Source organism: Herpailurus yagouaroundi, unplaced genomic scaffold (genome assembly GCF_014898765.1).
Source record: "Herpailurus yagouaroundi ecotype Mexico unplaced genomic scaffold, PumYag 184, whole genome shotgun sequence".
Taxonomy (NCBI): domain Eukaryota; kingdom Metazoa; phylum Chordata; class Mammalia; order Carnivora; family Felidae; genus Herpailurus; species Herpailurus yagouaroundi.
Window position 1 is genome coordinate 731,778 of NW_024412415.1, and position 16,528 is coordinate 748,305.

The window sequence follows — 16,528 nt, forward strand, 5'->3', positions numbered from 1 at the left end:
AAATCCGGGCAGAAGAGCTTTGCAGAGCACGCCCCTGCACTATGACAGGCCTGACTCCCTGGGAAGTTGGCCCCCACGGTGGATGTGGTTGCAGCTGGCTCCAGCCTCCTCTCTCACTAGGTCCAAACACCCTCTGTGGCATCTCACCTGAAACATGTCATTGTCAGTCTTTCTAACGTTTCCAAGTGCAAGACCCTATAGTCTCCTGCCTCTGGAGGAAACGTACCACACATTATCCACAGTTTATGGATAAAGAGGAGCAAGAATAGGAGGGTGACTCCTCATGCTCTAGTCACTGTTTCAGTTGGGACATGAGGGAATCCATCTGCACAAAACTCTCCTTTGTGCTTAGGAAGTAGAGTTTCTTAGATTTAGAATTCTCTTGAGCTCTGCACCATTTTACAAATGGCCACTACACCTACAGAGATACATATGCCATCCTTTATGTGTGACATAAAGCTGAAAGCTTACGAGGAACTCTTATTGATACCAAGATAGGAATTCGGAATTGAGTTGAATCAGATTTAATAATAATAATAATAATAATAGTAATATCATCTCAAAGATACCTGTCCATACTTCCCTAGGGGTCCTTCTCTCTACTCCCTTCATCTGTCACAACTGGAAGTTATTTCTAGCTTAGTTTTCTCCAGCAATTCAATGCTTCCCCAACCCCAAATCCCCCACGTCAACAGTCTGACAAAAGCCCTTCCTAGTCCTGTTGCAAGTGAATTACGAATGCCTTTTGGCTCAGCCTCCAAGGGCTGAACAGTGCTTCTCCATCCGGTGGGTGCTCAGGGCCAAAGAACAGAATGTGAGGATGGGCTCCTGGAAATCGGTCCTTGAGGGTCTTGCCCACTGGTGAGTTTCTGAGGAGTTTATGTAAACTTGAGAATGAATGTGCCCTGAATTCCTCTGACCACCTGATACAATTCTCAAGTAAGGACAATCAGCATGGCCACTCAGTGCTACCAGAGGCGAGTTTCCTACCTTTTCTGTTAATGTCTTGAAAGGCCTTATCAGGGGATGGGTCTTCACATTTTCATCCAGGGAAATTCCATATTTCCATCCATTCTGACTCTGTAGAAATGTTCTCAGTTCAAATATCCTTGGCATCCAAAGAGCCCTCCTATATGACCCAAATCCCAGCTTCTATTTTCACTGAACAAATGGAATAATGGGATGTGACAGAGCTTGAAAATTCCCCTCCAAAATGTCTAATTGATCCTTTAAGGCCATTAAGCTCTCTGCCCCCATGGATTTTGAACTCTGCCCCTTTATTTCTTCTTGTTTCAGCAGCTGTCCTCGCTGCTTACTTGCTTGTGTTTCAGACAGAAGGATGTTTCAAAAGACCTGAGAACAATGCTTCTCAGGTCAGTGTGTCATGTTCACAGGCAAGGAAAGAAGTCAAGGCTAAAGGCATCTAAGGACTGGTCCCACTGCCCACTGCTTGGAGGAGGCTGACCTGACTTGCACTGCTTGTCTGCCAACCCTAGGGAACAACTGTAGCAAGGCAGGTCTTCTAGCATCATAGAAGTTTAGGAATTTCAAAATCCATTCAACAAACATTAGCTGAATGCCTACTACATTAGGTGCCAGACTCTGTCCCTGGCACTGGGGATACAGAGGAAAGTAAGAGCCCCTGAATTGTCATAACCTCACAGTTCAAAGACTCCTGGATGTTCTTTCTCAGGCTCCGGCTCAGCCCATGCATTAATGTGTATGTTTCTCAAGTTTCTGTCCCTTCTCAAAGGTACACCCTCCCTGGTAGATGTAATCCAGGCCCACAGTCCATAGGTGGCCTAATCTCAAATCGGGATTGCAGCCCAGATCTCTTCCCTAATTTTCAAACATATTTAAGTTCTATTTGGATGTCCACAGGTACCTCCTCACATGCCTGAAACAGAATTCAGCATTTTACTCCTCTAGGGGGCCTCTCCTCTTGGGTTCCCTGGATCTCAGTGAATGGCACCAGCTACACTAACTTTCCAAGCCAGAAGTGTGAGAATCTTCCTCGATGCCCCCTTCTTCTCTGTACCAGCTCATATTATGTTCAACTTCCCAGACATATTCATTTGTCTGCCTCTCCCTAGCTTCCCTGCCAGTATTTTAGTTCAGGCCACCATTGGCTCTCACCTGGAGTATTGCAATAGCTTCCATATGGTCTCCCTGCCTCCAGTCTTGCCACCTCTCTGTGGACTCCATTTGCTACACCACTGTCAAGCAATATTTATAAAATCACCGAGATCAGGGCACTCTACTGCTTTAAGATTTTCTGACTCCCATCTGTCATCATGGTAAAACCCAAACTCTTTGTGGACTCTAAAGCTACAGCGAGATCCTGTTGACCCTTCTAGACTCATGTCTCACCCTTCTTCATCTGCTCTACTCTGTGATCCCACCATATTGAACTATGGTTCCTTAAAGCCACCAGATTCTCTCTTGCTTCTCTGCTCCCATCTGCTGCTCCCATGGACTGCATTGCACTTGTTACCCTGTGCCTGAACAACTACCTGTCCCTTATCATATAGCAGAGATGTCACCAGCTCAAGGAAGCATTCCTGGACCCCCACTGTTGACTTAGGGACTCCCCTTATGGGTTATGTGCTCTAACCCTGTGCTCATTCCCACAACCTGTATAATGGCTGGCCTATTTTCTTTATCCCATAAGAGTGTGAAGTTCTTGAAAGCAGGGGAAAAATGCTCTTTTCTTTGTTAGATGATCAATGCCCACTTGGCAATGGTGAGCAAACATGTTTCCTTATAAACGTGCTTATAGTCCAGTGGGAGACCAAGAGAGAGATTCATCAAATTCCACACCAGTAAACATGTAGTCAATAACTGGTGAAACTGTTTAATTGTTATAAATATAAATATTAATATAAATATATAAGCTGCTATGAGAATACCATGAAGGAAAAGAACAAGATGCTAAGAGGGCCTTTATCTGAGAAATCTGGGAAAGAAGTGTCCTAAGAAGAACTCACATGCGGATGGATATTTGAAGGATGAATTGGTAACTGGTGTTTGTTTGTGTGGGTGCAGATGGGGACCTGGCTCAGAATGAAAAGGGTTTCAGGCTTATGTAGAGTGTGTGTGTGTGAGTGTGAGAGAGAGAGAGAGAGAGAGAGAGAGAGAGAGAGAGAGAGACAGACAGACACACTAAAAGGAGGGGATGAGGTTGGAGAGCAGAGGGCAAAGGGAGAGAGGAGGCTGGAGATGGCAGCAGAAGCCAGATTAGATAGTGTCCGCTGTTGGGCGATGTCTGGGATTTTGGCCTTTGTATTAAAAATGGTTAGGCTATTAAGGGATTTTAACAAGGAGGAGGGCTGGACTGGAAAACAGCGGTAGAATATGACTAAATTTACATACTGAAACTAGCACTTGCCAGCAGCGTAAAGGACAGAGTGGAGAAGATGCACGTGGGCAGACTAGTTAGGATGTTACCACCATCATCTGGGCAAAAGATGACTGTAGCTTGGACTAAAGCCATGGCATAGACAGACATACACAAATTCAAGAGAGACTAAGGAGGTAAAATCCACATGGATTAGTAATGGATTGGATACTACTTTGGATTCATGGAGGTGTCCCTTTCCCCTAATTCATAGGCTGGCCAAATGGGCATATGTGAAGACCTTCTAGAGCAAGGGTCAGCAAACTGGAGCCCTTTAGCCAATCCACCCAACCCCACTTGCTAAATACAGTTTTATCGGAACACACTCTTTCATTTATGTGTTATCTCTGGCTACTTTTGTGTTGCCACAAAAGTGATGAGCAGTTGTAACAGAGACTGCTTGGCCCGTAAAACCTAAAATGTGGACTATCTGGCCCTTTATTTTATTATTTAAAAAAAAATTTTAATGTTTATTTAGTTTTGAGAGAGAGAGAGAGAGAGAGAGAGAGAGAGAGAGAGAACGCACGCACAGGTGCCAGCAGGGAAAGGGCAGAGAGAGGGAGACAGGATCCAAAGCAGGCTTCATTCTGACAGCAGAGAGCCTAATGTGAGGCTTGAACTCACAGAACCATGAGATCATGACCTAAGCCAGAGTTGGATGCTTAACTGACTGAGCCACCCAGATGTCCCTCTATCTGGCCCCTTACAGAAAAGGTTTGCCAACCTTTGCTCTAAAATCATGACGTATTAGCCCACTCTATGGTTACGAGGGTTGTTGTTATCACCAGCCCCAAACAGAAACTGATCAAAGGAAAAAAAACTGACCCCAGATCAATGCAGAGGCTGAGAGAGCGGCTAAAGGTGTCCCCTCTCTAGGGCACACTGCTCGGAGGTGGTTTTCTGTGGCTCTGCAGGGGAGACGGGTTCACTGCTACATGCTCGAAGCCGCAGCTGAGCAATGGCCCCAGTCCTCAACTGGCGGCCCACAGGAATCCTGGATGTCTTTGGCACATTCCTCCCACTTTGCCTGCCAGCATTAAAGGGCTGACAGAGCAATTAAACTCATTAAGCAGCCTGACCTCATGTGGTGAGGAATTTTAAACACCAGATGGACAGGCGTATTAATAAGGGAGTGTCTGGAAGTTCTACGGCTGCCCACCATGGGAAGATGCGGGTCCTCCACAGAATGAAATGCAGCTTGCCGACAAAATACAAGGGTAAGGCCTTCAACTGCACTTCCCTTTTTCCAATGCTACATTCAAAGAAAGAATTTAACGAACGCCTCCTGCCCCATACTATGCATTTATGTCAAAATCACGTGCTCGGTGCAAACTCCAGAAAATGCAATGTTTAGAAAAGAGTTAACACGCCCAGAATCAATCATTTTCCTGAGAAATACAAAAAGCAGCACCAGCCACTGCTGCTGCCTATTTCTCTGACCTCCACCATCCCTGGGAAATTGCTGCTCAGAAATAATGAATTCTCTTGGCATGGCCAGTCTGTCACTTAGACAAATCAGGCAGATTTCCAGGATTGGACCCTTTAATGTTCTTGGGCTGTTTTTTCTTCCCCCTGACAATTGTCAGTTGGATGATAATCCCTACCTTGTCACAGGCCCATTTATCATGTGAATGCTCCGCGTACTTGGTGACGATGTACTCCCATTTTTCAGGCAAGGAAAAACTGAAATGAGAAAAAAAAAAATTACAACCTCCCCAAGCACTTCAGCTGGATGTACTGAAAAGATGGCCAGAACCAACGATCAGCTGGCAGAAGTTGGACGGGAGGGACCAGCTAACCCAAGGCTGAAGCTGGATTCCCAGCTGTGAACTTCATGGCCTGTCCATGCTGGGTCACAGACACACACCAGGTCTTATTGGAGGACATCACTGTAGGAGCCTCTGCTGCACAGGTGACCTTCCAGCTGCTCAAGATTCCATTGGCTCCTGTGCCAGATCTGACCTGGGTTAGACAGTGAAAATCCCCTTATCCAAAGACACTGCCCGTAACCTCACCAACTCCAAACTGGGAATGCCAGAAATGGGTAGACAGAGAACCAAATGTTACAAAAGACTGTCTACTTTTTTGGATTCAGAGACTCATGTTTAAATATTAGAATTTGGTTAGGAGAGCAGACACTTGTTTCTGTTGGCCTGGCAGCTTCTGTCCCATCTAGTGGTAAAAAAACAAAAACAAAAAACAAAACAAAACAAACAAAAAGCACCCCCATTTTCCTCTGAGGAACACGTCTTGAATTGCATGGAGTCTTATGCGAACGGTCACCAAGAATGGACATCTGAGTAGGCCAATCAGACTCACTCTCCCTGGAATTTGAGTCTTGAGTTGTTTGAGGCCAGGGCAGCAAAGTCTTTGCGCTGATTCATCTAATGGGGATACTACTTGAAGGTTGTTCATGTCGTCACCCTGCCTTGGTTCCTTGCTTCCTGAGGCCTGGTTGGTCAGCTTTGCACTAGGTTTTAATTATAACCCTGTATCCTTGCAATCATGTGCTTTTCTGCTTAACTTCTAGCTCCTGTTACTTATATTTTTTGGAGAACCATACTGATGCCAGAGGTATGTGTGAAGAAATCAGAACTCTCAAGATAACATGGAACCACACTCATCGCTAGCAAACAATTGCTAGTGTATATCTCAAAATGTTTATAAAGGCATCCAAGTGATTACACCATCTGTCATCCCTTCAGTATGTTTACGTTTTCACAAGGTGAAGTTCTCCAAAGTCAACACCTGCGTCTCTTGGGGTCTTGCTTGGTACTTTATCACACCCCTTACCTCTTTTTTACAGCAGGTTCAATTCTATTTCCTGCCATCCACTCGCTCAAGGCTCCATGTGATAGGATGTGTACATAATTTTCCCGAAGGTGAATTTTATACATTATCAAAGCTGACGGCCCCTAGGAATGGCTCAAGCTATGCCTCTCCTATGGGAGCTACTGCCGCAAACCACAAGTCTAAGGGGCTCTTACAGGATGTCTTGATTTCCCTGTTCAATCTAAAGCATTTTTAGAGCTCTTCATTTAAAATGCACCCGGACATGAAGACTATATGACCCACAACGCATAATCATAACTAGGAAAGAACTGCCAGAAGACAAAATTGGGCATATGTTGCCCAATATTTTATCCGTGGCCTGATCATCACTAGAGAGGAATGCTGGGGAACCAGAGGGAGGAAGTAAAAGACACTATTGTAGGGTGATTCTAAAATTCCAGCATCCCTTGGCATGGCAAAGAGTGGGTCCAGTCTTTCAAATAAGGACCCCATGCTGTTCTGTCACTCACACCCTGAGGCCTTACTGGAGTTCAGCTGAGTGTTATTTATAGAGTTGTTTTGATGTACAATGCTATTAGAACTATAGAGGCCTAATTCACAAAGAATGAAGATTTTTGTCAAAAAATTCATTAATAAATTAATTGCATCATTTGTCAGCGTGGTTCTTAACAATGCCTCGGGTGACATTTATTTGTGGAAAGCATTAGTCTCTTATAATAAATAAACCAACCCCCGAAAGGAAAGCCCAGAATATAATAATACAGCACATAATCAGATATGGACGGATTAGACCTTCAGAAGCTGACAAAACCCAGTGCCTAACGTGACTTATAGCGTGTCAAAGAAAATGATCCGCAGGGTTAGCAGGACAGAAGGAAGAAAAGTTCATAATCCTCGCTACCTTCTGAAAGAGAAACACCAGCCACTGGCCAAAATGTCGACTGGCTTAGAGATGATTCTGGACTCACTTCATGGTGTTGATGGGTTTGGGGTCAAAGTTGCCATCTGCATCCACTGAGATCTGTTTCTCCAACGTGGCTGAGATTCTGGTATCTAAGTAATCTGGTGGTAGCGCCCCAGCTATAGCACTGAGACAAGGAAGGGCCATTCGGAAAAGGTCTGGGTCATACTTCTGTGAGGGAAGACAAAGACCATGATAGCACAGAGATGAGAACTAGTGCCGCCCACAGGGAACAACTCATCAATTAGCTGAAAAAAATAAAACACTTGCGTTTGTCCAGATTCACCAAAATGGGGAACATCTATATCCTTTGATGCTTTCTGGTGGAAACTTAAGGATCCTTGGAAGATCAAACGACAACCCGTAAAGCCCTCAAGTCACCATTTGCTTTAAGGTGAAAATCCTTTAATCAAAGTTTAAATCAGTATCTCCCAAATAGTTAATTGCAAGAATATCTAAGGATTACAGTGGTCTATAAACTTGCCTACCACAGATGGTTATAGACCCAACCTGTGACTGGAGAGGACAGGAGAAGCTCTGACAGTCCCCTCTGCAGCTGATATGGGTCTTATGTTGGTATCCTCAGCAGACGGCTCAATATCACATCTGTTCTCTCTTGAATGGGGCCCGGAAGAAATTTCAGTCAAATAATATGGGGTTAGGAACAGTTTTTGATCTACTCCTACTAGACCAAAGGAACACTGGAATAAATAAAATTTAAGTGCAGGTGAACACCAACTGGAGCTATCCACAAGCTTCAGACTGTGGTAAGAAAGCCAGACTTACTCATTTTCCACCTTTAAAGATGGCGACCTCAAAAATCGAAATAAACTGGGCTAAGGGGAGGGGAGGCAAGTCTGACAGTTTGACCTGTATTTCAGTCAGACTGTACAGAGGCCTCTTACTCACTTTTTCTTCAAGCAAGTGGCTGTGAAGAACCTTCCTCAGAATGGTATGTGGTCTTTTGAAAATCCCACATCTCAACATCAGAGCAGCTGTTGGGGATTCTCCTCTACAACTGAGCTTGGTAAAGACTGGCTAACAGGGGCCACACAATGTCAGGAGGAAAGGAATGACAGTGAGGGTAAGTCATCAAGACTGAAACTAGGAAATATTTTTGTAATTTGCTCTGGAAGTCCTCCTGTGTTTTAGCTTTGTGAGTCTGACAGGTTATTCAACTGCTCTGAGACTTTTCCTCGTCTGTGAAATGATGATTAGCATAGCTCCTGTTTCACAGATTTGGGTAAGGATGGTGTGATATACACTTGGGAAGTAACCGGCTCTGTTCCTAGCACGTGGCAAAGGCTAAAAACATTAGCTATTACTATTCACAGGCATTTATTACTCATTGGTTATCAAGGTGCTCCCTCTTTGTTCAGAAGTACTGCCATTACCTTATGGGAGAGGGAGTCGAAAATCCCCCAGAAGAGCTTCTCCGTCAGGTGCAATTCCTCCTCCACAGCTAGCCCGTAGCTCCCCCATCCTGAAGGCAGACAGTAATACTTCCAGCACTGTTCATAGTGATTTGTCAGAAGCTGGGAGGTTTGAACAGGATTGCACCAGTGGGTGGGGTACGGAAGATCCACAGGCATCCGCAACATGCAGGGGAGAACACAACAGCAGAGGGCAGACATGAGAGTGAAACCAACAGTTGAAACAGTTGGGTTATCTACAGAGAGGCCCTCAGACACCACTGGGAATGGTCTGCTTTCCTGCCTAATGAGCTCTAGCCGGAGCTGAATCCACCTGATTAACTCTTGTGCCTCCTAATGTGCCCCCAGCAGTTGCTGGAAAATGGAGAGGAACTCTTTCTACTTCAAATGAAGTAGTTGCTATCTAACACTGCAGGCACTCAAAGGTGGGAATAATTTCTTCTCAGACATTTGCTTATAAATCTAGAAGACTCTGAGTGATGCTGATATGGAGATGGTGAGGAGCACCCCGTGGGGTCTGAAGATTTTCTCTATACTGATTACTGCCTGCGGCTTCCTTGCTTTTCTCTTGAGCCTTCTGATGGCCCAGCCGTGTTACAACAGTTCCACATGTGGCCAGGAGAGGGCAGAAGCACAGCGCCAAAGTTCCTATCCCAACAGGTGGAATCCACACCCTCTAAGAAAAATCCCGCTGGTCTCAGAAGTAAAAGCGAGCTTACTGAGTGCTATTGATGCTGCTTCCTCAGGGACCAGAATCCAGCTGGCAGTACAGGCCTGCTGAGGAAGCAATGCCAGGCTGGACTATGAAAACCATAGTTTTCAGCTAAAATGCTTACTGGGGTTAAGATTAGAAGAATAGCCCTTGGAGGGCAGTGGAATCTCTGACAATATACAAGCTGCTTTCTGCCTGGCATGGAGACAGAGGATTGAACTGAAGGCTTCTGGGAATTCTGTTTATCCCAGTAAAATGCTTCTGGAAATCCTTGGCTTTGCCTAATTCTGAGAAAAAGGAAAAGTTCTGTTAAAGTCACCAGGCAGAATTTTCAGGTGTGGCTAGCCACTGCCGACACAATGAATATGCAAATATGGCAGGTACCTCATAGGTGAAAGTTAAAAAAACATTTTTCTCTTGGGTGGGCAGTTGATTGTGGTGCCCTCCCACCCAGGCCCAGATGCTCCCTGTGCTAGTGATAAAATTATTGTAATTTATGAGAAAATCATGAATGAGACAACAAATAGCTCTATGGTTCTTTCTACTTTACATTCATAAAGGAAAGCAGGTAAGAGTTAAAAACAAACACAAAAGAGGGTCTGTTCAACAGGAAAAAAAAGGCACAAAACAGTATGGAATAGAAAAAGGACAATTTAGTTTCTGTACTTGAATGAATAATCACAAGGCCTTCAAAGCTTTTTGAGATTGGATACATTCTGAAAACGTAATTAAGGCAGGAAACTGCACAATCCAAGTCCCCCTCATTAACTTCTGCTAAATAACACGTAGCCAGTGGAAAGCAATTAAAGAAAATTGGAGCAGTTACTGATCTACTCTCTGCAACCTGGACATTCAGAAAGGGGTGTGATAGGGTGGGTTGTATCTTTTTAGCCCTCAAAAAAGTAAAACTCATTGAATGTATATTTTGCTCCCCCATTGTGAAGCCCTCATGTTTTGCAAGGCAAGTTTCTGTGCCGTGGACTGTATTTCTGCAGCAATAAAGAGGTTTACCTTAAGAGGCATTTTGCAGTATTCGTTGAGCTGTGGCACATCAAAGACAAGACGTCGCAAGAGTTGCTGTAACATTGAAGGCCTCAAGTGACTGCAGTAAGAAATAAGAAAGAATAGAAAGGTAAGAAAATGATAAAAGAAGGAAGAAAGAAGAAACACTCATTGATAACCATATACCAGAGCTAAGCCTCAGAATAATTAGCTCCTAAAACAAGATCTTGGGTAAATCACGGTCAATGATAACACACTTTAAAAGTAAGTACAGGTGATCCTTTCACAACATGGCAGCTAGGGGTGCTGACCCCTCCAGCATATAACTTTTGACCCCCTCCAAAACCTTACTAATAACCTACTATTGACTGGAAGCCTTACCAGTAACACAAACAATTGATTAACACGTATTTTGTGTTATATGTATTATATACTGTACTCTTACAATAAAGGCAGCTAGAGAAAATGTTAACAAAATTATAAGAGAAATATATTTATACTATTGTATTAATTGAAAAAATCCACATACAAGTGGACCTGTACAATTCAAACCCGTGTCATTCAAAGGTCAACTGTATATTTAAAATATAAAAGGGGAATGTATGGCTAACGAAGTGAGATACCTAAGGTAAAGTCTAATCACCAGGTGATAAGATGTCCTAGAGTCTATGCATCATCAAAATATAGTTACGGATTATGTACAAAGAATATAATAGAAAGAAGGTGCAGTTGATTTTACAGCCATCTCTAAGGGCCAACTGTCTCCTTGAATTCTGCAAAGGATGATGGAGTTGACCAGTGCATAGGTGGAATCTGAGGCCACCTACTGGTGTGACTGCAAGGGAGTTTAAGACCCTCTGAGTTACTATCCAATCTCTGAAATCCTCATTATTGGAATCATTTCTTTAGGTTAAGGCTCTGTCCTCCAAAAAACAAAACAAAACAAAACAAAACAACCCTCCTTAAACAGGCAAATACTATAATCAATTAGCGAACAATTTATCAAATTATCGAAGAGTTCATGGCGTTGGTAGTTGGCACAATTCTGAAATAGAGAAAGGAGAGATAAACAACATTGATTCACTTTTATTTTTAGATTACCAAGGCTTTTAAAAACTGAATGGAATGTCCAAATTCTCTGCACAGAAAAGTGCCCATATACATAATTTAGCATGTATGTTCAGTTCAAGACCTACTGACTTCCAACCACAGATGCACAAGGAGCCATGGAGGCCAAGTTAATGACTGATGTTAAATGTTGGAATGTCAGGAAAGAAATCCTACAAGGAGAATGGATGCAAATGGAGATGGACAAGAGAAATCTGGCTGACAACTTTTCCAAGAGCCGGCCTTGTGATAAAAAGTCCTGGAGGAAAAAGTGAAATATACAGCAAGTAAATGGCCTTGTCTCTAAATCTTGGAATTATAATATAAAATTCATTACTAATTATTGCTTTTTTTTCTAGGTAGCCCTAATTCCCCCCCCCCCCCCCAGTACACAGTCATCTCTTGTGTGATTAGGAAACCATTCATTCAACAAGAATAAGGACCATATCCAGCGGGCCACTACAGGGACACCTGCTGGGCCTATCTCCTGGACATCCCAGAGCAGTGGTTCTCAATCTTGGCTGTATTATGGAGGCACCTGGGGAGCTTCAAAAATTATAAGCCTGGGTCCCATTACTAAAGGTTTGATTTTGGGGGTTGAGGTATGGCATGGACACTGGATATTTATTTTGTAGCTCCCTATATGATTCCAAGGCAGAAAACACTGGCTTAACACAGCAAATCAGCATCTGGACCATATTGCTGACACCTGCTATTGGAAGGGGCCTTCTTCCTTTGACCCTATCAGACTTGACAGTTTTCTGAGGATCCAAGTCTCTTGGGTTGACTTTACCATTTTCCTTGGTTGCTCTGATACCTATCTGCAGTGGTGAAAACTACTGCCCTTCATTCCCCACTGGGACTGGAGATTCCTTCTTATCTTTGCTCCAGGTTCTGTGAGCAATTCACTATCTGGAGCTTCTTATCTTTGCTCCAGTGAAAACTACTGCCCTTAATTCCCCACTGGGACTGGAGATTACTTCTTATCTTTGCTCCAGGTTCTTTGAGGCTTACAGGTAGGCTGCTTTGATTCATACTCTTACATCTGGTCTCTGTGTAAAGGTCCACTCACTTAGAGAAGGAAAAACTTGGTTTCTGGCTTTTAGGAACCAAAACATTAGTTCTTAATCTGAATACTTAAGGCCTGAAAGACAGTTTCATCTTCTGTTCCACCAACCCTCAGGGCAAGAGCCTGAGCTGTGCCCCCCATTTCTCCATAGTGAGAGATGAGACTCCATGCAGAGGTGATAGCAAACTTGAGGTAAGTGGGAGTCCCCGCATAACCTAAGAGGAGATGTCTGGGGAGACGCTGGTGTATGGCTAAGGCCTGGAAGCTTCCTTAAGCTGGAGTCACCAGCTTATCAATTATACAATTAAATGCAGTTGACACGGACGCACACATGGAGGTGAAAACCACAGGCCAGGGTACTTACTTGCAAATGGCAAGCAAACATTCTTCTATGGTGTCCCTCTGAGCTTTGGTGAGGGAACGTCCCTTGGAAAGCCTATATATTGTCTGTAGTGTAGAATCGATCAAAGAGGTGTAGTGTTCTGCTCCGGCAAAGAGAGGGGCGCATCTTGTGAGGAGTGGAAGCACAGCAGAACATAGATATCTATTTAGTGCAAGCGCGGCCTCTGTGGTGCTTAGGGAAACCTAGGAAAGGGAATTGGGACACTGGTTAATCTCCTTGGGAAAGACAGAGCACAGCTTACCCTGCGTATGGAGATCCTGTCTGGCAGGTTGGAAAGCTTACGCATAACAGTGTTTCACAGTGACAGAGTGAACAACTCCCTACCTTGTCAGCAGACCTACTTCTCTTTTGCTTTTTAAATGGAAAAAAAAAAAAACCAGGTTAAAAGAAAAAAATAAACAGAAGGAAAGCAAAGGCTGGCTGGTCCTAACTCATTCCAAATGATCCACAAACATCTGTTCCCTTCAAAGAGGGATCCTAAAACCTATTAAAATCAGCCGATGACCAGTCTAACCCAACATTCTTCATGTTTGCAAAGTCCAACTGCCAAGCTACTATGTTATTATTCTGTCTTAGCTCTTTTTTCTCACCTTGTGCAGACTCACAATTTGTCCTGAGGTGATTTTGAGATTAGTAAGTGGCTACTGGCCAAGCGAGCCGTCAAACTACTGGTTTTGTGACAGGTTTACAGAGAGAAAGTGGAGCTGTGACCTTATCACTTAATTTATGAGCATTGTGAGCAATTCACTATCTGATAAATGGCACGAGGGTAGAATTCACTAAAGAGAACCTACCTTTGATGGGAAAAGGGTACAAGGAACATAAACTTAGGACTCACTAAAAAACTCTCCTTTAATTCTCACTCAGTGTTCTTTCTCATTCACTTAGGCTAGACACAAGGCAGGCCCAGTTACTGACATTTAGTCAAAGCATTCTTAGCTACCATCTTTGAAAACTAGGCAACTTCAAAAGAAACCTTGAGATCCACAAAGATAAAATCTTATCGTTATTTCCTGTGATTATCATAGCCATTGTATTTGTAACACATTTTCTGTAAGTTATGACATGATAAACTGTCTTGAACTGTACACATTTCTGGGTATTCCTATTAATTATCAAAAGTTTGTCTTTGATAAGACTTAGTAATCCTACTGAAAGAAATAGCAAATCTTTCACATTTATCATTTTGGTAAATAGAGTTGTCACAATGGGGAAGGACAGAGCTTTGATTCCAGTGGCTTAAAAGTTTTCAAAAGAGAATGCATAAAAATGCATGTGTTAAGGAACTGAACATTTAGCTTATTTTGCTGCAGATTGTGCCTAGACAAGCATGTGATTTGAACACCAAATGGAAGAACAGAATTTGCTGTTTATTTGACCTATAAAAAACCCAAATGCTTTCATCAGGAACCTTGGGAATGTCCCAAAAGTGAAAACAATTACCATTTTTTTAAATCAAGTAATTTATAGAAAAAACTCAAAACGAAAGTAGCTGTGGAAGCAATGATTTAATTATCCAAAACGATCATATGTCCCAAACACCTTCAGGAATATGTCATTTCTTAACACCATGCCAAAAATAAGAATGGGTCTTCCATTCAGATTGGGACTTGTATTGCTTCCCATTTCTGGGTGATCCTATACATTTGCGAGTAACCCATTCAAATGAAATCCATCCCAGTTAAGGTACTGGCTAGCTGACCACCCATCACAGAGCTCAGACTTCTATCTCTATTGGACACTAGGTGGAGCCTTTGAGAGACTTTATGATTGATTAAGAAGACCTGCATCTTCTGGCTCTCCAAAAAAGTAACCCTACATTGGCAAGATGTTTTTAGACTTATGCTGATCGAATTGTTCTTTTCTCCTTGGACCCAGGACTTCTGGTGCACTGTTTCTGACTTGGACAATCATGCTTCTATGCTTTATAACTCCTGGGGCCTCTGTCTTGATGTCTGTTGATGTTGGATTACTATACTTCACCCTTGACTTTCAAACTTGGGTTTGACTTGGCCTCTGGTCTTGACCTTGCCATGCCCAAAGCTCCAAAACTGCTTGGCTTGGAGATTACCTTTCCTGATGGTCAGTGCATGAAACTTAAGGAGAGTGGGAAGAGTATTTCCAGCCTATAATGCTGGCAGCCAGACCTTTTCATAAGCAACAAGCCCTGGTTCTCAACCAAGGGAGATTCTGTCCCCTAGGGGACATTTGATGCTATCCAGAATTGGTTTTATGGGTGTGCTACTGGTATCTAGTGGGTAGAGGTCAAGGGATGGTGTTAAATATCCTATAATACACAGGATGTACCCCCACACCAGATAGTGCCAAGGTTGAGAAACTTGCAACAGAGGAATCTGGATTAAATATGTGAGGTCGAGTTTACCTACATTTAATTCTCTGGCCCAACAAATTAAGACCTTCCATTTCTTGGTACTTCTATTTTCTTACCTTTAAAGCTGACTGCTAACATGTAATCAGTGAGGAGATAGAAAATAATCACTTTGAAATCTAATGTCACTAACATACAATGATGGGGAAAAGATAGTTTTCCTTATTTTAGCCACTTACTGTATCTAGAGAGGCAGAGGCTCTTAGGTCAGGTAAAAATCCAACCTCTAGCAAGTGGAGCAGAAAAGTTTGATCCTTAATGCCATAAACACGATCCAAGAACAGCACCATGGGTGCCTTGTGGTCAGGGCAGAAGTTGGCTGCCATATCTGGCTCGCTGACCGACCCATCTGAAAGACACACAGAGAACGTCATGGCCCCTTTTCTATCTCCACAGACTCAAAGGCCACACAGAGGGTGTCTGTCTACACGCCTTGTTCTCCTAACAAGCAACAGGAATGCAGTATTGTGCTGCAGCCAGCGGATATTCGCTTGGAACAGCAGGTTGCTTACATTTCAGGAATTTTCTTGAGCCAGTTGTTAGACATACTCATTATCAACAACTAAAATTTACAATTAAGTAAATTATATTTAGAAAGGTGACAAATACTCAAAACGCATCCTCTCCTAATGACTTTGCTATCAACTATATTTTTGAGGTTATTTATATGTTTTATTTGCATGTTGGAAATACAATACAGTGGTGTGCTATGTGCATTCTCTTTCCAACTCCGTGGCTCAGTGACACACATTGAGAGCTTGAAATGGACCATGGTGAGAGTACTTACACCACACGAAATGGGCAAATGCCAGGAATCGGGGCTTGGTTTTTTTGCTTTGTTGACTGAAGACAGAAGAAATGAAGGGAGAAAATGTAAGGGAGATTAAGTTTAAGAGTGTGTCTTGTCTGTAGCCATTACATCATAAATAGCACATAACTGAGGAAATATTCTCTTAGTATCTGGAAACTATTATTTGATTTAGGTGAAATTGAGGACAGATCTTCCAATAATTCTAATCTTATTTTAATACAAAAGTTCAAAGGTGAAGCGAGGAATACCATGAAGAAAACAAAAACTGCTTGACTTAGAGAATAAAGACAGGAGTTTGAAAGTTTGTTAACATCAAAAAATAGGAAAAAGAGCCCCTAAATGATCAAGCTAAATCAGAGCATATTTACATACCGTACTTCATAAATTACCTTGAGAGCCACAAAGGTTTAGTCCTATCCAGCCCAGAGCCTCATTCAGCGCAGGGATCAGT

The 16,528-nt window shown here is 42.9% G+C and overlaps 1 protein-coding gene across 1 annotated transcript in view; it reads right to left on the bottom strand.

The window, feature by feature from the left end:
- Nucleotides 1-16,528, bottom strand: part of RYR3 (ryanodine receptor 3) — a 529,492-nt gene that overhangs the window by 103,632 nt on the left and 409,332 nt on the right. Inside the window, exons 47-53 of the mRNA XM_040492205.1 lie at nucleotides 15,446-15,615; nucleotides 12,839-13,059; nucleotides 10,308-10,398; nucleotides 8,546-8,686; nucleotides 7,159-7,322; nucleotides 5,002-5,080; nucleotides 991-1,080 (exon numbers count right to left, since the gene is read on the bottom strand). Coding sequence (XP_040348139.1) covers nucleotides 991-1,080; nucleotides 5,002-5,080; nucleotides 7,159-7,322; nucleotides 8,546-8,686; nucleotides 10,308-10,398; nucleotides 12,839-13,059; nucleotides 15,446-15,615 — 956 coding nt within the window. The remainder of the gene's footprint in view (nucleotides 1-990; nucleotides 1,081-5,001; nucleotides 5,081-7,158; nucleotides 7,323-8,545; nucleotides 8,687-10,307; nucleotides 10,399-12,838; nucleotides 13,060-15,445; nucleotides 15,616-16,528) is intronic.